The sequence below is a fragment of the Neoarius graeffei genome, chromosome 11, assembly GCF_027579695.1.
Source record: "Neoarius graeffei isolate fNeoGra1 chromosome 11, fNeoGra1.pri, whole genome shotgun sequence".
NCBI classification, from domain to species: domain Eukaryota; kingdom Metazoa; phylum Chordata; class Actinopteri; order Siluriformes; family Ariidae; genus Neoarius; species Neoarius graeffei.
In genome coordinates this window covers 72,750,759-72,776,526 of record NC_083579.1, presented here as the reverse complement: position 1 = coordinate 72,776,526, position 25,768 = coordinate 72,750,759, and the positions used below count along the sequence as shown (strand labels likewise).

At 41.8% G+C, this 25,768-nt stretch overlaps 1 protein-coding gene across 1 annotated transcript in view; it reads right to left on the bottom strand.

The window, feature by feature from the left end:
• The window catches only part of LOC132894622 (AT-rich interactive domain-containing protein 1B-like), a 657,256-nt gene that overhangs the window by 507,526 nt on the left and 123,962 nt on the right, over positions 1-25,768 (bottom strand). The window contains exon 3 of the mRNA XM_060934699.1: positions 8,350-8,487. Within this exon, the coding sequence (XP_060790682.1) occupies positions 8,350-8,487 (138 nt within the window). The remainder of the gene's footprint in view (positions 1-8,349; positions 8,488-25,768) is intronic.

Here is a 25,768-nt window from a genome sequence, read left to right as displayed (position 1 = left end):
TATATCGTGACTCGTACTGGCAACTAAATGCAATTAAATATTATACTTATCGGCCTATTAGGTTTTTAGCCGTGTTGAATTTAGTTCGTTTGGTCCACGGCGGGCGTCACTTATCCGCGCGATCTTCACGAGACTTGTGCGAGACTTCGAAACGTGAAGTGTCAGCCAGGTGTCAGCGCCGCCATTTTGAAAACTGTTTTCCAAACGAAATATTGCACAAAAACGAGTTTAAATGACGATTACTGCCTACTTTTTCAAACTTTCCTGATTGCTATCAAAACAAACAAAACTTCCGGCTTGATTACATCAGCATTCGAAAGACGGCACGCAAACGTTGGCAGATGTCGGTCACTTTGATTTCCGCTGTACGTTTTACTTCCGTCCTACGATGTCTCGCACAGGTCTCAACGAATCTCATTGACGCCCATTGCTTTGACATACGGACTGATATATTACAGAGCATATTTCAAACACTGGTGGCACGGTGGTGTAGTGGTTAGTGCTGTCGCCTCACAGCAAGAAGGTCCGGGTTCGAGCCCCGTGGCCGGCGAGGGCCTTTCTGTGCGGAGTTTGCATGTTCTCCCCGTGTCCGCGTGGGTTTCCTCCTGGTGCTCCGGTTTCCCCCACAGTCCAAAGACATGCAGGTTAGGTTAACTGGTGACTCTAAATTGACCGTAGGTGTGAATGTGAGTGTGAATGGTTGTCTGTGTCTATGTGTCAGCCCTGTGATGACCTGGCGACTTGTCCAGGGTGTACCCCGCCTTTCGCCCGTAGTCAGCTGGGATAGGCTCCAGCTTGCCTGCGACCCTGTAGAAGGATAAAGCGGCTAGAGATAATGAGATGAGATGAGATATTACAGAGCATATTTCAAACACTGGTGGCACGGTGGTGTAGTGGTTAGCGCTGTCGCCTCACAGCAAGAAGGTCCGGGTTCGAGCCCCGTGGCCGGCGAGGGCCTTTCTGTGCGTAGTTTGCATGTTCTCCCCGTGTCCGCGTGGGTTTCCTCCGGGTGCTCCGGTTTCCCCCACAGTCCAAAGACATGCAGGTTAGGTTAACTGGTGACTCTAAATTGACCGTAGGTGTGAATGTGAGTATGAATGGTTGTCTGTGTCTATGTGTCAGCCCTGTGATGACCTGGCGACTTGTCCAGGGTGTACCCCGCCTTTCGCCCGTAGTCAGCTGGGATAGGCTCCAGCTCGCCTGCGACCCTGTAGAACAGGATAAAGCGGCTACAGATAATGAGATGAATGAAAAATATCACCTTCAATTCCCCTTTAAATACAACCATAACACTCCATCAGTGTCAGTACAAGTTAATTAACAATCAATACACTGAAAATACAGGGTGTTTCCAAAAAAATAAATAAATATATTATTTCACAATCTAATAATTTTGCCAGTTCTCATTCAATTGACCTCAAATGTTAACAGCATGCGTGGAAACAGGTCAAAATTTTATGTTTAATGTTTGTTGTTTTTATCTTTTCAGGTATAGAAATGCCATTCACTGGAAAAGGAAGAAAAGGCGTTTTGTGTGTTAGAGTACGCTCGAACACAGTCGAACAAAACTGTACAGCGTGCATTTATGAGAGAATTCTCTAAAAATGCACCAACCGCAATGCAGATTTGGACACGGCACAGAAAGTTCAAAGAGGAAGGCCGTGTGTGTATGCAGGGCGAAAGGATCTGGACGACCACCAGCATCGGAAGAGACGGTCGAGCAAGTGGGTTCGCGAATATTGAAAATTTGTGAAATCGTTCATGGAATCCATATACCTTTGAATTTCTCATTCACATTTTGAGGAATAAATCTTATATTGCTCAACATTAAGCCTGTTCAGTTTCATTTGCCTGGACTATGTAGTTTCTGGAATATTTCCATCTCAAATAATATCATTTTTTTGGAAACACCCTGTATAATACCTGATTAGAAAAAAAAAAGCTTGATTACAACATAACTGAGTGTTACATCTATCCATAGAGAGGTGGGTACACCCTGGACACATAGAGACAAACAACCATTCACACCTACGGTCAATTTAGAGTCGCCAGTTAACCTAACCTGCATGTCTTTGGACTGTGGGGGAAACCGGAGCACCCGGAGGAAACCCACGCGGACAACATGCAAACTCCACACAGAAAGGCCCTCGCCGGCCACGGGGCCCGAACCCGGACCTTCTTGCTGTGAGGCGACAGCGCTAACCACTACACCATCATGCCGCCCAGTGTTACAGTTAATTATGATGAATTATGAATTTCTTTTCTTTCCCTTTAAAATAAAATTACTGACATTTCAACACAAGCACATGATACAGAGAAAAAAAGTCCATACCGAGACAGAGCATAGCAGAAATCAATACCTCAAAATGGAAGAGTTTGGCGGTGCATTTTCTGAGCTTCACAGTAGAGATAAGAGTGGCCTCTGAAATAAACCTCTACCTGGCTCTCAATTCACACATGCAGCTTCCCGTGAAGATAAAGAAAGAAAGGTCAGGCTAAAAGCAGAGAGCCTTCACACAGCCCAGCGGCTCTTTGGAGAAAAGCTCCTCGTCCCCTGGCCAAGGCAGGGCTAACCTACTGTCTAATCTGGCACAGTGCAATAGAAAGGAAAAAGCCACATTCCATATCAAGCTCTCTTAAGAGTCTGTCTTTGGGAGAAAAGATGAGAAAAGGTTAGTGCATCTGCTGGACCACGACAGGAGATCAATAAAGATGTTTCTCAACTCTTAGCAGCACCATGCTGATGAATCCAAACACATCACTCATACAAATATAAAGATTTTTTTTTTTTTTAATGTCATTGTGCATTCAAGGCCATGAAGAAATACATATTTCTTCTGGGGTCTGGGGTAATTGAAAACTTATCAGTGATTGGGCCAATGAGCAGGGATCCAGTAACACACCAAACCCATCCAAAAACCTGAAGCTTCAAAAATATCACCTCTGTGATAACAGTGGTAGGAAAGAAGCCCTTCCTAAATGCAACCGATAAATTAAGGGCCCGGTCCCACAACACCAATAACTATGACTATAGAGATCTTGCATGTGACGTCACAGCCGATCCAGATTGTAACAGACGCCATCTTGTCGGTCAAACGCCATATTTCCGCCTTCTACTTCTGCTTCTACCTTTTCTTCTGGAAAACCCTACTATATACAATTCTACTACAACGGCTGCGGCTACAAGCTCTCCCTACCTGTGCACGTTTTTTATGTTTTTTGTGTGTATTTTTGCGTGTTGTTCGTCTGTACCGGACTTCAATATCCACTACAACCGTATGGACTTACTGGACATTGGTTTCCAGCAGAAAATGATGGTTTGTAGCGATTTCCATCGCATGCACAACATTCCGGACGAGATAGCGAGACCAGCAGGGTCTCCGTGGATTGTTATCGGGTCTGGCAGGCGAAGGAGGCGGCGTCGGGAGAGGAAGCAAAAGCGAGGCTGCAGAGCCGGCCTGTTGACTAAGCTCAGAAAACAGCCACTCAAATCTCCACTGCCAAGCCTCTACCGTATCTCTCCAATGCCAGATCCATGGTAAACAAGACGGACGATTTGGAATTACAGCTGGAATTACCTTATTCTATTCTATAATCGGCTGGTCAGTGCTATACTAGGTACTACTGATATATCTAGTATCAGCACTAGTAATACTTAAGTGACTTACCCGTCCAATGAGGATTGTTATTTTCTTGTTTACAAGATGCCACATCTGAGTCGCTGACAAATCCTGAATTTCTGTAAAGATAACTGTCCAGAGATTTATAAGCACGCAGTGCTTCACCACTGAACAGCGAGGGAAAGTTTATGAGGTAATTATACACATCTGGGTATTCCACCTCTGGCAGTTCCATATCCACTGACACGGTCGTGAAAACTACGTCCGGTAATCGATAAGGGTCACTAATCTGTAGGTCGTTTATTTTTGACATATATCTAGTTATCTATTCATTAGAAAAATGAGCCGTGTAGTCCGTCGGTTGAAATTTATCCATTTTGTACACGAATGCAGCAGTATTCAGCTGTGTTTTTTACCGACAAGATGGCGGCTGTGTACTTTCCGGTCACGTGACTGCAAGATCTCTATACCTCGACCTGAATTTAATTCCAGTCTGGAGCAGTCACACCACAACTATAATCCCGACTATAACATCACTTGGTCTGGCCTCTCAGGTAAATAAAGGAATGAAACTAATTAGGAATAGTCATGGAAGTTTTTCCAAGGAGTAGCACATTATTAATTTCCAGGTCATACTGTACAGCTTGGACTTCAAAACAACCCATGTACACACTGCAGTGGTTAACAAAACATGGATAAATCACAGACTACGGAAATATAATAAAAAAGGATACAAAATACAGAGTGGTTACAGATTTTAATACGGATGCATCACGGATGCTAATAATTTATGGATTGGTCACGGACACTTCAGTATATTACAGACTGGTTACCGATTTCATACAGATGATGCATCTTGGATTAAAAAAAAAAAAATTGAAAACAATTAAATGTTTGGACTGCCGAAGTTCATAATTCAAATATCTTACCTGCATTTATATGTTTACTTTACTAATTTACTATTGATATTTCACGGGAAATATCACATATCCGTGAATAAAATAAAACCCGTGCTTTGTATTATATTTTTTTATTTTCCATGAATCCGTATTCCGTGACTTTATGATGCAGAAGGATGTCCAAAGTTGCCTGAGGCAAATAGGATGTGCTCAGACAATGTCACATGTAAACAATTACCTGATTGGTCAGATGTTTTATTGGATCAGGTTTCCTGGGGGGAAAAAATAAATCGCCATTTTGTGGAAAATGTATATATAATTGGGAGACGGCATTAATCCATGGACCAAACCTGTCAACACTTCAGGGTGGTGGAGGTTGTCTAACGTTGTGGGGAATGTTTTCTTAGCACAGTTTATATTGTTTGAAAGCCACATCCTGTCTGAGTATTATTGCTGACCATGTGCATCCTTTAAAGGTCCCATGGCATGGTGGTTTGTTGATGCTTTAAACGGGCTCGTGGAGGCTTCCGGATGTTATATCCGGAGTGGCCTTTCTCGAAATGAACCCTCGGCACGTAAATATAGCCTCCTGGGAGAAAGCCCCATTTCAGCGCTTTTCCCAGTGCGTCGTTTTGCTAATGAGAAGCAGGAGGCGGGGAAGGGTAGAGGGTGAGGGCGGGCCATGGGGGGAGGGGGAGGGGCTTGACCAAGCTGCGCACACACATACTCGCTGCTATCAGCGCCTGTAGCCACGCTGCTAAGACAAAACCCCGTTCTCCCTCGGACTCCTTTCGTAAACTCAACGTGACACAGAGAACAGAGAGTGAGAGTGTTCGGAGTGGTAGTTTACGAACGTATAATACCCTAGGCTTGAACACGCACTCCGTAACCAAAGAGGATAGAAGCAACAACTACGGCAACATAGCGCTTATCCAACAGAAGACATGCATTGCGGAGCAATAGTCAAACGTAAGCTCATAAGTTACAGTCAATTTCCAGACTAAACTCAGTTTAACAGAGCATGCTGCATGCTCTTTAGTTTTGTAGCGCAGATTACCTGGCTAACTGCAGGAAGCGGTTAGCTGCACAGCTAATGTAGCCATTGCTAGGCTAACGCACCGATTTTAAAACACGGCAAAACGACCAGTTATACACTTACTTGTTCGGTGTTTGTTGCTGATGCGGCAGGGATGCTTGGTACGGACCCAGGCTTCAGTGACAGTTGATGTGCAAAACCTGCCCTGTACTGTCCCAAGTTGTGGAAACATTCCTCAGGAAAATGCTTCCGACAAACATACACCGTCTTAGGTAGACTCGACGGCGTATTATTGAAGTAAATAAAATTAAGCCACTGCGTCTTCAGGGGCTCTCCCGTCGGCAGTAAAAACAGACTCTTTTCTGTGTTGTCACATCCATGTACAGCGCAACTTCCATGTTTCGCTCGCTTAGGTGATGCCATGTTGTTGTGTCCTCTATGGTCTCCTCACTACAACTGGGCGGGGCAATCCATACAGTGGGTGGGAATCCAGAGGGGGGGCGTGGGGATCATCTCCCTTGCTGACGTAGTAAAGGGAAGAGCTTATCAACGCGCCGTTTTGACGCGCCATTCTCAAATGTTGGGCATAGTTTGGTTTACACATTATGAAATTTCTAGCCACTGGGGTGACTTAAGAAGGTCAGAGGAACTCATTTTAACGTTAAAAAACCTCAGAAAGTGAAAATTCCATGCCATGGGACCTTTAACAGCCACAATTTATCCATTTGATAATGGCCAATTCCAGTACGATAATGCAGCATATCACAAAGCACAAGTTGTCTCAAACTGGTACCGTGAAATGGCCTCACCAGTCACCGGATCTGATCCCAGTAAAGCACTTAGAAAGTGGTAGAAAGGGAGATTCGGATGCATGGTGAGATTCGGAAAGTGAGTTCTCATATGTATGGCGTTTCTAACGAAGTGGCCAGTGAGTGCAGATCTATATAACCTGAGTAACTCATTCATTCAATGCCAGTCAAGCATTTAAATCATATTTTTGACTGCAGATGTATTTTATGAAGAGCTTTACCATAAAATTTACAACCTGCTCACAATTACAGTGGTTGTTTAAAACCATGACACAAAGTATCTCTATATTGCTAATCCCAGGTGACAAGAAGATGTTCAGACACTGCAGACCAGACATTAAGACATATAGGATGCGGATTTAGAGAGCGAAGCAGTCGGCCTGATCTTCTGATTTACAGCTGGACCTTGGCAGGATCATAAAACTACTCATATAGGTCCATAATCCTCCAACACTTGTCGATATATCCACGTTTCAAAATGAGGTCTCGCCTTTCGAGCAGCGTGCGATCAAAAAGCGGGTTATGGTGGAAGACTGTCAAATATAACGCCTCCATCATTAAACTTGATGTGATTGTGGAGTAAAACTGTCCCCTCTCCAATTGAGCCTTCAATTTGCTGGCAAACATGAAAGCAGAGGAGCAGCTGAACAGAGCAATCAGCCAAACAATGTCCCATATCCAGGGTTAATGGTGGCACAGGAGGTCTAAAGATTGGGAGTCAGACTGCCAAAATCGTAAAAAAATGACTTTTCATTCCAAGTTCACACCAAAAAGATAGGGTTATAAATGTACGATAGAACAGACCCCCATACAAAAGGATGGACAGTGCAATGCTAGTAGGTGAAAAAACGAATAAAGCTGCTTTAAAGCCTTGATAATTTGCCTCTTTCAGCTTTGAAAAAGCACAAACGCAATTGTTAACACTCACAACGGCTCACACCCAATTTGAATAAAGAGGATCAGTCCAAGGTGTTATCCAAAGGTCAAGTTTGCCTCTCTGCTCTCAGGACTCCTGTGGATAATTTACTATTCCAGAATACAAATAGCCTGGAGCCGACCTGACCTACATCAGCCTTCAAGTATGGGCAGCCAGAGCATGAGAGAGAGAGACACAGAGAGCATGGAGAGATAAAGTACTGGACTTGATTAATGCAATCGCCCTTTGAGTAGGAAGGCAAGGGAGCACTAGCCTGGAGTCTGGCATTAAGAAAGAGCCGGCTGCGTTGTGAAATAAGGAGCGGCTTGGAAACAAACCTACCATAAAAAAAAAAGCTTGCAGATTTCATCAGAGTAATTTACGCTGAAGATTACACATGATGGGAAGTTGCATGATCTCTTCAGACCCTCCTGAATGTTACCAAACTTTGCCTCAAGCTTTCCCAAAGTCCCGTGCCTCCCACTCGCTTTCCTGTGACGCCCCGGAGACTGCATTTCTGCCTCCACCAGCCAAATTCCCCTCTGTCTGCAGCTGGAGCTCAGTTAAATCAGGCGGATTCCTCTCAAGCCATGAACGATGAGAACCACATGGCCTTCTCCCAGGCTTCCAGCGCAACGGCACTTCTTCACGTCGCTCCCTTTTTAGTGGCATGCCTGTTTTCCCAAATGAACTACTCTGCTTTTTCTCGCACATAAACCATCAGCAAGATGATTCAAACAAAGCCATAACTTTTTTCATAGATAAACTGGATATATGAGCATTTCATTTCTACTGGTTAAAAACAGCAGATCTGTTTTTGACAGATCTCGACTGATTTTGCAAGTTGAGAAAATAAAAGCACAACCCATTAAGCTACACTGATGAGAGTCCATGCTTAAGGAAGCCAGCTCTGCTGACATGGTATGAACCAGTGAACGATTAAAGACCAGGAACTGGCAGAAATAGAACTCGTGCATAATCAGGATGACTAATCAGAACTATCAGCCTATGGGAAGGCAACTCGTCAGGAGCCACGGGAAAAGAACGACAGGACGGAGTAAGGTTTTACCTGCTGTGTGGTAGTACGAGGCTGGCTGTAGGGCACCTGCTGCTGAGGCTGCTGGGATTGCTGAGACTGGCTGTAGTACCCAGGCTGGCCCTGAGGACAGTACCCTCCCATACCTTGCTGGCCAAAATGAGCAGGTACCTACACGGGACAAAAACACATCATCAGAGTTTCAACAAGATCAACTGTGAGCTACTGCTCACTTACACTACCGTTCAAAAGTTTGGGGTCAAATTTCCTTATTTTTGAAAGAAAAGCACTGTTCTTTTCAATGAAGATCACTTTAAACTAATCAGAAATCCACTCTATACATTGCTAATGTGGTAAATGACTATTCTAGCTGCAAATGTCTGGTTTTTGGTGCAATATCTCCATAGGTGTATAGAGGCCCATTTCCAGCAACTCTCACTCCAGTGTTCTAATGGTACAATGTGTTTGCTCATTGCCTCAGAAGGCTAATGGATGATTAGAAAACCCTTGTACAATCATGTTAGCACAGCTGAAAACAGTTGAGCTCTTTAGAGAAGCTATAAAACTGACCTTCCTTTGAGCAGATTGAGTTTCTGGAGCATCACATTTGTGGGGTCGATTAAATGCTCAAAATGGCCGGAAAAATGTCTCGACTATATTTTCTATTCATTTTACAACTTATGGTGGTAAATAAAAGTGTGACTTTTCACGGAAAACACAAAATTGTCTGGGTGACCCCAAACTTTTGAACGGTAGTGTATGTATCCCCCCGCTCTCACTTATATCAGAATGCAAGCGATCAAAGGAATAGGACACTTATTATGAATGTTGACTTCAACAAATAATGAACCCTGAAACAAGTAAGTAAAGAGCCGTGTCTCTCCCCAGGGATTTCAAACAGCATCCTGGTAAACTGTCATTTTGAAATAGCATTTTGCTTCTTGAAATAGTGTCAAAATCCATGCTATAAGTTTTGTAAATACATTCAGTTGGTAAACAGGAAGTTGATGTGGGACAGACCTGACAACGTTATACATGGTATAGAACCCCAAGCTGAAATTTGGTACCAAATATTGTATCAAGCAGCTGTGATTTGTAGTTGCTGAGAAAAATGTTAGGAAAATTTTGTAAATCCACGCTATATTTCATAAATACATTCAGTCGGGGGCGGCACGGTGGTGTAGTGGTTAGCGCTGTCGCCTCACAGCAAGAAGGTCCGGGTTCGAGCCCCGTGGCCGGCGAGGGCCTTTCTGTGCGGAGTTTGCATGTTCTCCCCGTGTCCGCGTGGGTTTCCTCCGGGTGCTCCGGTTTCCCCCACAGTCCAAAGACATGCAGGTTAGGTTAACTGGCGACTCTAAATTGACCGTAGGTGTGAATGTGAGTGTGAATGGTTGTCTGTGTCTATGTGTCAGCCCTGTGATGACCTGGCGACTTGTCCAGGGTGTACCCCGCCTTTCGCCCGTAGTCAGCTGGGATAGGCTCCAGCTTGCCTGCGACCCTGTAGAACAGGATAAAGCGTCACTGTGTGACGGACCTGAAAACGGTCTACACGGTATAGAACCCCAAACTGAAGTTTGGTACCAAGTGGCTATGCTTTGTGGTTGCCTTCAGAGCGGGGGTATAATAATAAGGTTACACACCAGGGATAAAATATAACGCCAGTGCATGAAGATATCAGATGTGTTTATTTTTTTTAAGATTACTGTTAATTCAGTGTTAATATACACTAATTTACTGCATTACGGAGAATTACGGTACACATGCGTCTGGTTTTGCTGACTGAATCATTCCTCTTTTAGTTGAAACAACAGAAGTAGAAGATAAATATGGTCCATTTCCATAAATATTTCAACCATAACATTTGAACCATCAGCCTCATTACAATATCAGTAGCCATATCAGACTCTCACTGATATCTAAGTTCCCAAATCTGTCATTGCTTCACTCTTGAATATTTTCTAACGTGAATATTATCATTAAAAAGCTTATAATCTCTGCTTTCCAAAGAAATGTATCTGGTTAACATCTGTTCAGTACTTTGGGAGTAACGGCAGGTTGAAGTCGGTACAACAGAGTAAAAACTCGGCTCGCGTGACGTCGGGGAAACTGCCGGTGATTTTCTTTTTGAGTCACGGGAAAGCTCTCTCTCTGTCTCTCCTGATCAGTTTCCGACTGGATTACTCATCAATATCAATCAGATAACTTTTATAGGGATGTTCTCTCGCTCTCACGGTTTCTGATGAAGGATTCAGCAAAATTTTCCGCCTGCTAGTTTTGATGTTATGATTCACGGGAGACTTTGAAGTGAGTTTTCATAGCTTTACCTACTTATTTTTTTCAAAGCAAACTGATTCATGGACATAAATAATTTTAGAATATAACTGGAGTTGTTTTGATGAAAAATATTGAGATCTTATTGGTCAGAATGATATTTAAAAAAAAACAAGTCAGAAACACGAGTGTCAATTTCAGTTCAGTTAACGTGAATTGGTTATTGGATGCGGCTCGCACAGTTTTTTCGAGGTTCACCTTGAAAGCTGTGAATATTAATCAAAATAATCATTTATATTCTTTCATATAAACACTAGTAGGCCCTAAGTTTGAGAAATACAAAGCCCTACAGAGCACAAAGATGGGATTAGAAATAATCTTTTTTTTTTACTTTTTTATTGAGTGTACCGATTGAACTTTTTTAAACATAATTAGCATAATTAATACTCATTTGCAGATTTTTTTTTTACTAATTTTCATACTTTGTATTCAGTATACAACCATATTAGCACAGCCTGCTAATTTCCATGTAAATATCTTGAAAAATATAAAAGTTTGAAGAAAAAAACATTTGATCTCACTGGTTAATGAGGCCCATTTTAGACCATGTGATCCTCATACAGAATATGACGGCAGTTTTCTACAAATTAAGCCGTTCCTTCAATCTTTGATTTGTAATATCTCAAGAACGGAAAAATCTATTTTAATTCTGTATAAAGTATGTTGTTCTGCGTTCAATTCTGAATTCAACGAGAGCAGCTTCAAGCAATTTGGACTGAATTTTCACCTGATATACCTAATATTAGTCTAAAATGTTCCTGAATAGGGTTTAATCATCTCATTTTCACCTTACTCTTTCACGCCAACAAATCATACTTTATTTACTGATCGTTCAGACTAACCTCACAGGATCCAGCTGAGTTTCTGTGGGTGTTCTGACATGCCATAATCACAATATATAGGAATATGAGTACGCTATGCTATTTTTGTCCACATCATCCAGACCTGTTCTGCATTATGCCTCCATAATATATCCACTGTCAGAATATTAGAGTTTAACAGGATTTGCTCGAGTTAAAGTTCAAAAATCCTTACACACTTATAGTAGGTTCTCAACCTTGGGGTCATGACCCTACATTCACTTACCTGAGATATAGATGGGGTCTGACGGCATTTTTAGCAATAATAATAATAATAATAATAATGATTGATACACTGATTAAAAAGGAAACAATTGAAATCAAATCAAGTAAACAAACAAAAATCAATTATTGTCAATTATAATTGATTATGAGTTGATTACTATCAAGGTCAGACAAATAATGTGCAAAAAATAATAATAATTATTATTATTTTTTAAATTTAATAGCCTAGGAAGGTGACTTTCCTATAACTCTGCACCCCAGATTCTCAACAAACTTGGTCACATACCGATCAGAAACTACTAAATCAAACCATGTAATAATTAAATAATATTGGCTAGCGTTGAGTGGTATATCAGATATATTCCATTCAGCTAGCATGATACTGAATGAGTCGAAGACGAGTAGCTGAATGGAATATATCTGATATACCATGATAAAAGCCAGCCAATATTATTATTATTATTATTATTATTATTATTATTATTATTATTATTATTATACATATGCATTCCTTTGGAGTGTTCAACATGCCTTTCTCTTTCAAAATTGTCTCAAAATCTTCTGTATTTAACAAAGCAAACCTGGTGGCCATGTTTGGTTACAAATTTTCCCAGTCGCTCGCTAGCGTGGAAGTTTTACGTCTCTGACGTGTGACGTCATGTTGTCTTGACAACCATGCAACATTGTAAACCAGTCTCCATTGGGTAGAGTGATGTAATACATGTAGGGTAAGCGATACGCTAACAATATTGCATGCTATCAAAGCAAATGAATGAAACTTTCTAGAAGGGAATAGAACACGTGTTTTTATTCCATTGAAAAAGTGTCCTGTGTGTCTAATAATTAAATAATATTGGCTGGCGTTGAGTGGTATATCAGATATATTCCATTCAGCTAGCATGATATTGAACGTGTCAAAGATGAGTAGCTGAATGGAATATATCTGAGAGACCATGAAAAAAGCCAGCCAATATTATTATTATTATTATTATTATACACATTCCTTTCGGGTGTTCAACGGGTCTTTCTCTTTCAAAATTCTCTCAGTCTTCCGTATTGAACGAAGCAAACCTGGCGGCCATGTTTGTTTACAAACTTTCCCAGTCGCTCGCTAGCGTGGAAGTTTTACGTCTCTGACATCTGATGTCATGCTGTCTTGACAACCATGCAACATTGTAAACAATATTCAACGCTCATTCTGCATTGGGTAGAGTGGCATAATACATGTAGGATAAGCGATATGTTAACAATATTGCATGCTATCAAACCAAATGAATGAAACTTGCTAGAAGGGAATAGAACACGTTATTATTGCATCGAAAAAGTGTCCTGTATGGATATGTATCATATCATATCATCCTGTATCATATCGCAGCAGATTCATGGGTAGTATCATGAATTACCCAATCATTTCCTTGTGATCTAAAAATACAGTACCAGTCAAAAGTTTGTTCACAGCTTGTAATTTAATGTTTTTTCTTTATTTTTATAAATTAAAAGATACTTCTTCAAGTCTTAAAGTAATGATGGATGACGTTTCTCTTTACTTAGTTGAGCAGTTCTTGACGTAATATGGATTAGTACAGTTGTGGTGTTGAATAGGGCTATTTACTGATAGTATTTTTATTATTTGCAATTTACTGTTTGATCTCAAGCACATTAATAAGGCAAGAAATTGCACTAATTAACTTTTGACGAGGCCACACCTGTTAATTGAAAAGCATTCCAGCATTCATTCTTAACCTCATGAAGCTGGTTAAGATAACGCTGATAGTGTGTAAAGTGTCATCAAGGTAAATGGTGGCTACTTTGAAGAATCTAAAATATGAAAAACAATTTTTTTTGTTCCATGTATGTTCCATTTGTTGTTTCATAGTTTCAATGTAGAAATAGCCAAAATACAGAAAAACCTCGGAATGAGTCGGTGTGTCCAAACTTTTGACTCATACTGAATATCATATACTAATTTGATGGTCAATACAGATACAGTGGTGCTTGAAAGTTTGTGAACCCTTTAGAATTTTCTATATTTCTGCATAAATATGACCTAAAACATCATCAGATTTTCACACAAGTCCTAAAAGTAGATAAAGAGAACCCAGTTAAACAAATGAGATGAAAATATTATACTTGGTCATTTATTTATTGAGGAAAATGATCCAATATTACATATCTGTGAATGGCAAAAGTATGTGAACCTTTGCTTTCAATATCTGGTGCGACCCCCTTGTGCAGCAATAACTGCAACTAAACGTTTCCGGTAACTGTTGATCAGTCCTGCACACCGGCTTGGAGGAATTTTAGCCCATTCCTCCGTACAGAACAGCTTCAACTCTGAGATGTTGGTGGGTTTCACATGAACTGCTTGCTTCAGGTCCTTCCACAACATTTCGATTAGATTAAGGTCAGGACTTTGACTTGGCCATTCCAAAACATTAACTTTATTCTTCTTTAACCATTCTTTGGTAGAACAACTTGTGTGCTCAGGGTCATTGTCTTGCTGCATGACCCACCTTCTCTTGAGATTCAGTTCATGGACAGATGTCCTGACATTTTCCTTTAGAATTTGCTGGTATAATGTAATTCAGAATTCATTGTTCCATCAATTATGCCAAGCCATCCTGGCCCAGATGCAGCAAAACAGGCCCAAACCATGATACTACCACCACCATGTCTCACAGATGGGATAAGGTTCTTATGCTGGAATGCAGTGTTTTCCTTTCTCCAAATATAACGCTTCTCATTTAAACCAAAAAGTTCTATTTTGGTCTCATCCATCCACAAAACATTTTTCCAATAGCCTTCGGGCTTGTCCACGTGATCTTTAGCAAACTGCAGACGAGCAGCAATGTTCTTTTTGGAGAGCAGTGGCTTTCTCCTTGCAACCCTGCCATGCACACCATTGTTGTTCAGTGTTCTCCTGATGGTGGACTCATGAACATTAACATTAGTCAATGTGAGAGAGGCCTTCAGTTGCTTAGAAGTTACCCTGGGGTCCTTAGTGACCTTGCCGACTATTACACACCTTGCTCTTGGAGTGATCTTTGTTGGTCGACCACGCCTGGGGAGGGTAACAATGGTCTTGAATTTCCTCCATTTGTACACAATCTGTCTGACTGTGGATTGGTGGAGTCCAAACTCTTTAGAGATGGTTTTGTAACCTTTTCCAGCCTGACGAGCATCAACAACACTTTTTTTGAGGTCCTCAGAAATCTCCTTTGTTCATGCCATGCTACACTTCCATAAACATGTGTTGTGAAGATCAGACTTTGATAGATCCCTGTTCTTTAAATAAAACAGGGTGCCCACTCACACCTGATTGTCATCCCATTGATTGAAAACACCTGACTCTAATTTCACCTTCAAATTAACTGCTAATCCTAGAGGTTCACATACTTTTGCCACTCACAGATATGTAATATTGGATCATTTTACTCAATAAATAAATGACCAAGTATAATATTTTTGTCTCATTTGTTTAACTGGGTTCTCTTTATCTACTTTTAGGACTTGTGTGAAAATCGGATGATGTTTTAGGCCATATTTATGCAGAAATATAGAAAATTATTAAGAGTTCACAAACTTTCAAGCACCACTGTCTCTCTACTCTGTATTTACTAAACCAGTGTATGAAAACAGAAATGAACCCCCTGCACTCGGACGTGCATGACTCTAACCCGACCAACTCAGCTGTTTGTTGTTTGTGCAGCTCAGGGTTCAGCGCCCTTTTATAAGCTGCAGTGTGTTACACAATCCCAGTCCTGTCATTAGACTCTGTGAGTGCAGAATATCTGCAGATGTGAGCTCTTACACTTATTAAATTTATTAAAGCTTTGTTAAATGTCAAAAAGAACCTGTTTGTGATGTTTCACTCTTGTATGCAGTGCTTGCAGGGAAGATACTAAGACTGTATAAGTGTAGTATAATACATAAGCAATTAAACTGATTTATTAATAAGAAGGTAACCTACGGTACAGTCTGTCCACGGTCCACGGTTCTGGAGTCATGCACAGGACATTACTAAAGTAGTAGGCCTACAGTGTCTTGCAAAAGTATTCATCCCCCTTGGTGTTTGTCCTGTTTTGTTGCATTACAAGCTGGAATTAAAATGGATTTTTGGAAGGTTAGCACCATTTGATTTACACAACATGCCTACCACTTTAAAGGTGAAAATTGTAGTTTTATTGTAACACAAACAATAATTAAGATGAAAAAAACAGAAATCTGGAGTGTGCATAAGTATTCACTCCCCCAAAGTCAATACTTTGTAGAGCCAACTTTTACTGCAATTACAGCTGCAAGTCTCTTGGGGTGTGTCTCTGTTAGCTTAGCACATCTAGCCACTGGGATTTTTGCCCATTCCTCAAGGCAAAACTCCTCCAACTCCTTCAAGTTAGATGGGTTGCGTTGGTGTACAGCAATCAAGTTATGCCACAGATTCTCAACTGGATTGACGTCTGGGCTTTGATTAGGCCTTTCCAAGACATTTAAATGTTTCCCTTTAACTCTTTACCCCTTAAAGCAGTTGCTACAGCCACCCTTGTATATGTATATACTGTTCACCCTGAGAACATATTTACAGTACAAGAAAAAAAGTCTAAAGACAAGGTTTTGACAAGGTTTTAGACAAGGCATCATATGTTGTCATTATGGGATATACACGGGGTTGTCATATGTCGTCATTAAGGGGTAAAGAGTTAAACCACTCCACTGTAGCTTTAGCAGTATGTTTAGGGTCATTGTCCTGCTGGAACATGAACCTTCGTCCCAGTCTCAAACGTCTGGCTGACTCAAACAGGTTTCCCTCCAGAATTGCCCTGGATTTAGTGCCATCCATCTTTACTTCAGTCCTGACCAGCTTTCCTGTCCCTGCAGATGAAAAATATCCCCGCAGCATGATGCTGCCACCACCATGCTTCACTGTAGGAATGGTGTTCTCAGGGTGTTGGGTTTGCACCACACATGGCGTTTCCCATGATGGCCAAAAAGCTCAATTTTAGTCTCATTTGACCAGAGAATCTTCTTCCATGTGTTTGGGGAGTCTGCCACATGCTGTTGGGTAAACCCCAAACGTGTTTTCTTAAGCAATTACTTTTTTTCCTGGCCACTCTTCCATAAAGCCCCGCTCTGTAGAGTGTACGGCTTAAAGCACTCCTATGGACAGATATTCCCATCTCCACTGTGGATCTTTGCAGCTCCTTCAGTGTTATCTTTGGTGTCTTTGTTGCATCTCTGATTAATGCCCTCCTTGCCCGATCTGTGAGTTTTGGTGGGCGGTCTTCTCTTGTCAGGTTTGTAGTGGTGCCATATTCTTTCCATTTTGCTATAATGGATTTAATGGTGCTCCCTGAGATATTCAAAGTTTGGGATATTTTTTATAACCCAACCCTGATTTCTACTTCTCCACAACTTTGTCTCTGACCTGTTTGGAGGCTCCATGGTTTTCATGTTGCTTGCTTAGTCGTGTTGCAGAGTCAGGGTCCTTCCAGAACAGGTTGATTTATACAGACAACATGTGACAGATCATGTGACATTTTGATTGCACACAGGTGGATCTTAATCAACTAATTATGCGACTTAGGAAGTGAATTAGTTGGACCAGCTCTTATTTAAGGGTTTCATATGAAAGGGGGTGAATACCTATGTACACTCCCGGTTTCTGGCGGCACGGTGGTGTAGTGGTTAGCGCTGTCGCCTCATAGCAAGAAGGTCCGGGTTCGAGCCCCATGGCCGGCGAGGGCCTTTCTGTGCAGAGTTTGCATGTTGTCCGCGTGGGTTTCCTCCGGGTGCTCCGGTTTCCCCCACAGTCCAAAGACATGCAGGTTAGGTTAACTGGTGACTCTAAATTGACTGTGAGTGTGAATGGTTGTCTGTGTCTATGTGTCAGCCCTGTGATGACCTGGCGACTTGTCCAGGGTGTACCCCGCCTTTCGCCCGTAGTCAGCTGGGATAGTTGCCTGCGACCCTGTAGAACAGGATAAAGCGGCTACAGATAATGAGATGAGATTATTGTTTGTGTCACAATAAAATAACAATGTGCACCTTTAAAGTGGTCGGCATGTTGTGTAAATCAAATGGTGCTAACCCTCCCAAAATCCATTTTAATTCCAGCTTGCAGCGCAGCAAAACAGGACAAACACCAAGGGGGATGAATACTTTTGCAAGACACTGTATAATTGCAGGGATACTAAAAAAAGAGGGGTTTATGGGAAGCCCTGACATAACTATTGTATTTTTAAGAGCTGCAAAAACAGGGTAGCCCATTACCTACGTTTTTTTTTTTTTTAATGCAGAATCCCATTATTCAACATAAAGCAAAATCCGCAGTAATGAATGAACACCTGCAGTGTTAAATTAACCCCTGCAGTATTTATTTGTCTGGAAGCGCTATAGGTGTTCTTTCAACACTGCAGGTTTTGCCATGTTTCATCCCTTACTTACAGCTGCACGCTATGAAATAAAAATATCATTAGAAAAATTACCGATTGATTACAAACTGTTGTTATGACACAACTTTGCTGCTACACACTGATTAAACGAAGCTGTGGCTTAACGAGGAGCAACAAGATAAGAGATGAGAGAGAAGAGATAAGAGGGGACCAAAAGTGGCTTACAAATAAATAAAATGCAGTGCAATTCCTTTATAGTAGTTAATAATAGCTAGTGCTTATTAACTTTTTCATATCTAACCCAATGCTGAGTTCTGAATTTATTCATTGGTAATAAAATAGAAGGCACTGTGGTAGATTACATTTAAAAATTGAGCATAGCTGGGGAAGTGTAAGCATTGCTCCTGTTTTCATAATCCAGGAACAGGTATTTGGACAATGAGTTTTCTCATGGAAGGGAAAAAACAGAACAAAACAAAACAAGGTTTATTTCTGTACAGAAATTCAATTTTAGCATTTTAGCGTTATAGGTAAAGTGGGTTTTAAAAGGAAATATGTTCTCCAGCAAATATTTGTAAATGTACAGTACTGTGCAAAAGTCTTAGGCACATGTAAAGAAATGCTGAAGACCAAAAATGGCTTAAAAAAATAATGAAATGTAATGTTTCACCGGGCGGCACGGTGGTGTAGTGGTTATCGCTGTCGCCTCACAGCAAGAAGGTCCGGGTTCGTGGCCGGCGAAGGCCTTTCTGTGTGGAGTTTGCATGTTCTCCCCGTGTCCGCGTGGGTTTCCTCCGGGCGCTCCGGTTTCCCCCACAGTCCAAAGACATGCAGGTTAGGTTAACTGGTGACTCTAAATTGACCGTAGGTGTGAATGTGAGTGTGAATGGTTGTCTGTGTCTATGTGTCAGCCCTGTGATGACCTGGTGACTTGTCCAGGGTGTACCCCGCCTTTCGCCCGTAGTCAGCTGGGATAGGCTCCAGCTTGCCTGCGACCCTGTAGAAGGATAAAGCGGCTAGAGATGATGAGATGTTTCACCAGTTAAAACCCCTATAAACAGCAGTAAGCCATAATAAATGAAACAAAGTCAATAGTTGATGTGAGACGACCCTTTGGTTTAAAATAAATAAATAAAAAATAGTAGTCTCAGGTGCTACCTGAGCTGAGCCTAATTTTTTTTTTTTAAACCAAAGGGTCGTCTCACACCAAATATTGACTTTGTTTCATTTATTACGGCTTACTGCTGTTTATAGTTTTGCTTTGTTTTCAGGTTTTTGGTCGATGGAACGTCTCTTAGGAGTTCTGAGAGTTTCATCTGCTTAGCCAATGAAGTTACCAACATAAACTCATCAGACCTGGAGGTAGACCGCCAGATTCAAGCTGCCACCAAAGCCTTCGGTGCATTACAAAAGCAACTATGGTCTCGCCATGACATCAAGAGAACCACCAAGTTGAAAGTACAACGCTGTAGTCTTACCATCTCTGCTTAACGCCACTTGCTTTTTTGTATGGCACAGCTTCCTGCGTCAAATGGTAAAGGATGGCTTCAAGCGAAAGAATGCTCCTGACTCACAAGGCACTGATGTCGGGAGGGACGTGGACTGGAGCTTCAGACTATCAAATGCAGACCTACGTGAGATGACCAACACCCCACCTATTAAGCTGACATGTTACGAACAGCAACTTAAATATACAGCGTACATCTGTAGGATGGGCAATGACTGCTTGCAATAACAACTTCTCTTTGAGGTCAGATCACCAAGATGGACTAAGGTTGAGAATCTGTTGGGTATGGATGCCCAGCAGATAAGACAGACAATGATGGATAAAACTGACTTCTTGAGACTGTTGGACAGAGTGCTAACAGGAGCACCCTCAGGGTTTTTGAAACCCAAATGGGGAAGATGATGATGACTGAATGCATGACACGCTACCGTAAACATTTCAAGAAACTGACCAGGCTACAACTCCAATACCTGCGTCAAACCCTCAAAATAAGATGGCAGGCAGGACAAGGTCCCCAATGTAGAAGTCCTCAGGTGAACCAGTAACAGTAAGCGTGGAAGCCCTGATCACAGCCTCCCAACTTCACTGGGCTGGACACATCTGGCGCATGCCTGATACGTGACTACTCAAAGCCATTTTCTACGGAGAACTGAGCCAAGGAAAGAGGAGATGAGGAGGACAGAAACTGAGGTACAAAGACATCTTGAAGAGGAACATGAAGAATGCCGGAGTTATTGATCAGACGTGGGAAAGGGATGCATCGGATAGAGGAACATGGCGAAGCATAGGTCAAAGCTCAGTGTCTGCAATAGAAGACAAGCATCAAAGGGTGTATATGAGGGCTCACGAAGACAGACATTCCATGGCAGCTCAGCTAGCAGACAAGTCTGTTGCTCTGGTGTGGGCCTTGTGGCCCATCTGAGTTTCTGCACATTCTAATGAAGCAGTTCATCATCACTAGCGATGGACAGCCAACGATGAGTACTCTCAGGTCCAACAACTGCAGTTTTATAAGGAAATGAGCTGTAGGTTTTACTGAACATCTTGCAGAACCAGCCACAGTGACATAGTTCTTCTGGACACTTTGACTGTCACACTTGCTTCTGACTTTTGCACCAAAACCCAGAAGCCTTCATTATGTTTTCTTTTTTAATCTGAAAACTGGTCTCTTACAGTATGTAATATGCTGCTTAGATACAAACTTTTTTCTTTCTGTAACATTTAATGTTGTGCTGGAAAAATGAACGTTTGGAACTCTAAGACATTTTAGCACTGACTCGATAATGTTTATTGTGGACGAGTTCTTGCCCGAACTGATAATCACATCACCAGTTTTTCTTTGGCTAATCAGACACAACTACGCTTGCCAGAGCAGTTGGGGGTTAGGTGCCTTGCTCAAGGGCACTTGAGCCAATCCTGCTGGTTCAGGGAATCAAACCAGCGATCTTTTGGTCCCGAAGCTGTTTCTCTAACCTTTGGCCATGGACTTCCTTGGAGATGTTTCACCTCTCATCTGAAAGGCTTCTTCAGTTCTGTCTGACTAGTGCAGAGTTCCAGGTATTTATTCTCTAGTGGACCAAAAGCAACCCTAAGGAGAGTCGTTGAGGTCACATGGGTCATTGACCCTCTCAGGCCCTGTCCACACGGCAACGGATTCAGGTGAATACGATACAATTGTTTATCGTTTCGGCCTGGCGTCCACACGGCACCGGCGTTTTGGGTGCCCCACAACGCAATCTTTTGAGAACGGGTTCCAGAGTGGAAAGATCTGGCAACGTTGCCGTTGCGAAGTCGTCTGGATGAGTAGAACGGATTTGTTTACGATGACGTCACAACCACATGACTGTGAGTGCTTCACGCCGGGTAGAAGTGTAACGAACTCGATGCGAGTTGTCAACAAATCCTATAACTTGGTTCATGAAACGCGCTTACAAAATATTTTCACTGTGAATATTTATTGTGTAATGGTGCAAAGTGAGAGAGAGAGAGAGAGAGAGAGAGAGAATAGCCCTTAAGGCAGAGTCAATCCCGCCAGCAAAAATAGGGAAAAAAAGAAGCGATCTCACCTCTTCAGATGTTGGTTTAAGTCCTACAATACATTCCTCAAAAAGGGCGTAGAAGAACAAATTAATCCATCAACGTGTAGCATTCAATTTATTCCGGACCATTAAAGACGCCGCCTTCCGCGTAGAATCATACGTCATCCTCGCCGCCATATTGGATGGGTCAAAGCGGAGAATAAAGATGCCTCATTCATGTGCTGCGTTTAACTGTACCAACAGGTTTGCCGTCCAAACGAGATCACATGGGATTACCTTTCACAGGTGAGACTGGAAAAATACTTTTCATTGTATTTGGTCATTATAATGTAATTTTACGAACAGATTTTTCTGACTTTGTGGCTAATATGAAGTCTCGCGCATAATAGTTTATGCGCATGCGTCCTTACTTCTTCTATTGTTCTGGTGTCTCCGAAGGGACCGTCTTACAGCGCCCCTAGAGGTGTGGCATGTGTATTGCATCGTTTTCAGCAAGTGTTGCGTTGCCATATGGACCTGATATTTTACTGATCGTTGCCCATTTGGACGCGATATTTTTAAAATAACATCTCGTTGCCGTTGTCGTGTGGATGTAGCCTGAGTCATCCTGTAGATGTTAGGGTCACTGGAGGCCAGGTGTGAACGGTATTAGCAGCCTAGAGGGTCGTTAGGGTTATTGGCTCTCTCTGCTGTCATGCGAGTCATTGAGGTCAGCTGACTGCCGGTGTGGATGTGTATTCAGTTTTCTGGGAAGTGTGCCAAGGACTGCATTGTAGGTGGCTGATAAATGGTGTCTCAGACCACCTCCTCTGTTCAGTGATAGTCGTTCCAGATTGACGAAGATGGCTTCTTTTATTCCTGTTTCAAACCACCAGTCTTCTCTGGCTGGAATGCTTCTTTAGCACCTACTGTTTACGATGACCTTGGCCATGGCTTCCATGGCTTCCCCTAATGTAGAAGTCTTTGATAATGTAAAAGTCATAAAATAGAACTCTATAACAAAGTTTGTTTGAAAAAATAGGGTGCCAAAGACTTTTGCACAGGACTGTAGAGATATATACACATGAAATAAATAATAGTAATCGCAAATTTGATCGGAAATACAAAAGAAGAAATCTCAAACCCATTTGATATCAGAATGAAAACAGAGCCCCGTGCAGTGATTTTCTTGATCGGCCTTATTCAGCTTCAATCAGCCACATGGTGAGAAACACTGCTGAACGATGTGTTATGGCAGAGAAGTGGTCCAGTGAATCCAGAAAGCTCGTGCTGTCTTGGGAACGTATGATTGCTCTTGCGGCCTGCACACCATCACACGCAGCTGGGACCATTACACTTCACATCACCCCCCACCTCCCAACCTCTTCCTGCTTATGCAACAGCTCTTGATGAGCAGCTGCTGCAGCTCGGCATGGGCCGAACACACTCTTTACTCTGGCAGGGAAAACGTGCTCTAGCCATGTGGCCAGGCTTCTTTTTCATTCAAGTTCAATGCTCTTCTGTGTGAGCCAAAACGTATGCTGTGACTCATCTGACATGGCAGAGGAGCGAAGCTGGAGCGACTGCAAAGTGTTGCTCAATGGAGCCTGTTACTGTAGATGGCCGAACGGCTCTTCTCTTACACAACGGCCACCGGGGCATTGAGAATTATTTTAAGAATGAAATTGCTGTGAAATCACAGATAGCCACTACGTTGCCAGATTTTACTCCAAACATTTGCAAGTATTATTCATACTGAGCACTCTCCTCATCAGTCATATCCTCCATATGGTTCTGCTTATGCTCAACAATAATGGTTTGATCCAATACTGAGAGCTGATTAAAGAGAGCGATTATAACAATATCATGTGACTCTCTTGCCCTGTTGGCTAATTTCACGTAAACATTCTTAGCCACGTTCAAGCTGCAGGCAAACGTATAACGGACGTATCGGGCGCACAATCATCGCTCGTGTTTTAATGTAATGATTTTGAGATTTCTTTAATGAAGGGGGGCTATTGTTAGCCATGATGAGCAACGCTGCTCGGCTGCATGCTGTAATGAATGAAGCCGTGCTGCTGGCATGAGCCGAGCGAGGCTATTAACCCCAATGCCAAGTCATCTGATTCCACAGCATCTCCTCCGCCTAATGAGACACTTGTTGGTCTGTCTGCTTTCAGCTGCAGCACTGATTCTCAGCATAAACACACAGGGATCAATATGGCAGGAAAAAAGTCCCTGAATCTTGGATACTTTGAGAGAGGCATTTTTGGAGTTTAACGCTTAATGATGAAAATAGATACTGTAATTAAGTGTTACAGTAATAAATAGATTTGATAGTACTCCTTATAATATTACACTGGAGTACTGTTGACAAAAAATATGATGAAATAGGAACAAGCTGAATCTAGAACCATCAGTAACCCCTATTGGCTATTCTGAAACATCAGTGATTCCCATTGGCTATTCCTAAAAATCAGTGGTTCCTACTGGCTATTCTGAAACATCAGTGATCCCTATTGGCTATTCCTAAAAATCAGTGGTTCCTATTGGCTATTCTGAAACATCAGTGATCCCTATTGGCTATTCTGAAACATCAGTGATTCCCACTGGCTATTCCGAAACATCAGTGATTCCCACTGGCTATTCCTAAACATCAGTGACTCCTATTGGCTGTTCCTAAACATCAGTGATTCTTATTGGCTATTCCTAAACATCAGTGATCCCTATTGGCTATTCTGAAACATCAGTGATTCCTATTGGCTATTCCTAAACATCAGTGATCCCTATTGGCTATTCCTAAACATCAGTGGTTCCTACTGGCTATTCCTAAAAATCAGTGGTTCCTATTGGCTATTCTGAAACATCAGTGATTCCCACTGGCTATTCCGAAACAGTGATTCCCACTGGCTATTCCTAAACACCAGTGATTCCTACTGGCTATTCCTAAACATCAGTGATTCACATTGGCTAGTCTCAAAGAACAGTGATTCTAATTGGCTGTTCTGAAACATCAGTGATTCCTACTGGCTTTCCCCAAACATCAGTAACCCCTACTGGCTCTTTTGAAACATCAGTGATTTCCATTTGCTATTTTGTAACATCGTTGATTCCTACTGGTTACTCCTGAACATCAGTGATTCCCATTGGCTTTTCCAAAACATTACTGATTCCTATTGACTATTTTGAAACATCAGTCATTCCTACTGGCTTTTCCTAAACATCAGTAACCTCTACTGGCTATTCTGAAAGATCAGAGATGCCTATTGGCTATTCCTAATCCTCAGTGATTCCCACTGGCTATTCCTAAACCTCAGTGATTCCTTTTGGCTATTCAAAAACATCACTGATCCCTGTTGGCTATTTTGAAGTCATGTTTATGTGTTGATTATTTGGCTTATTTAAAATATCAATCAATACATCCTTAACAATTAAATGTTAGTTATTTTGTTAATGTTATTTATGGTATATTAATGATGCTCAGTTTGTTCACATTAATAAGTATATAATGTCAGTGAAGGAAAGTGTTCCCAAAATATCTTATAATCCCAGTGTGCAAAGAAACCTCTGAGAAACCGAGTAACCTTAAGTTATGAATGATTTTGGCAACTTAACTGGTAGCTGACAGTTATAATATTTGAGGATCCCCCTTTAAAAATATATCTGCACGAGGTACTGAGGTAAAGCAACAAGTGTCCATCCAAGCCAAAGAACACGGTTTTTCTTGTACGATTTGGTGCACTTGAAAACAGATGATTGTGACCCAAATGAAGCAAATAAACAAAAGACAGTTGTGCAAATCCATCACTTTTGTTGACCTTAGCAAACAAATTAGGTGTGACATCATCATAAGATGCCCTGCAGCTACCAGCACTCGCATTTCTGTTATGTAATGACAGCGACTGAGTGTTATGACAGCAGTAGAGTCAATTCCGAATGGACGCTCACTTCACCACCCAGGTGTGTTTCCTGCACATGGTACAAAAACGGACGAAGAGATGATGGGCATGCTTCCAACTCAACTCATCAACACGGATGCAGGTGCACACCTGAAAAAAAAAAAAGCGCTCGGAAAGGAACAAAAAGAGCCTGTCATGCATCCCAACTTCAAGGCAACACCAT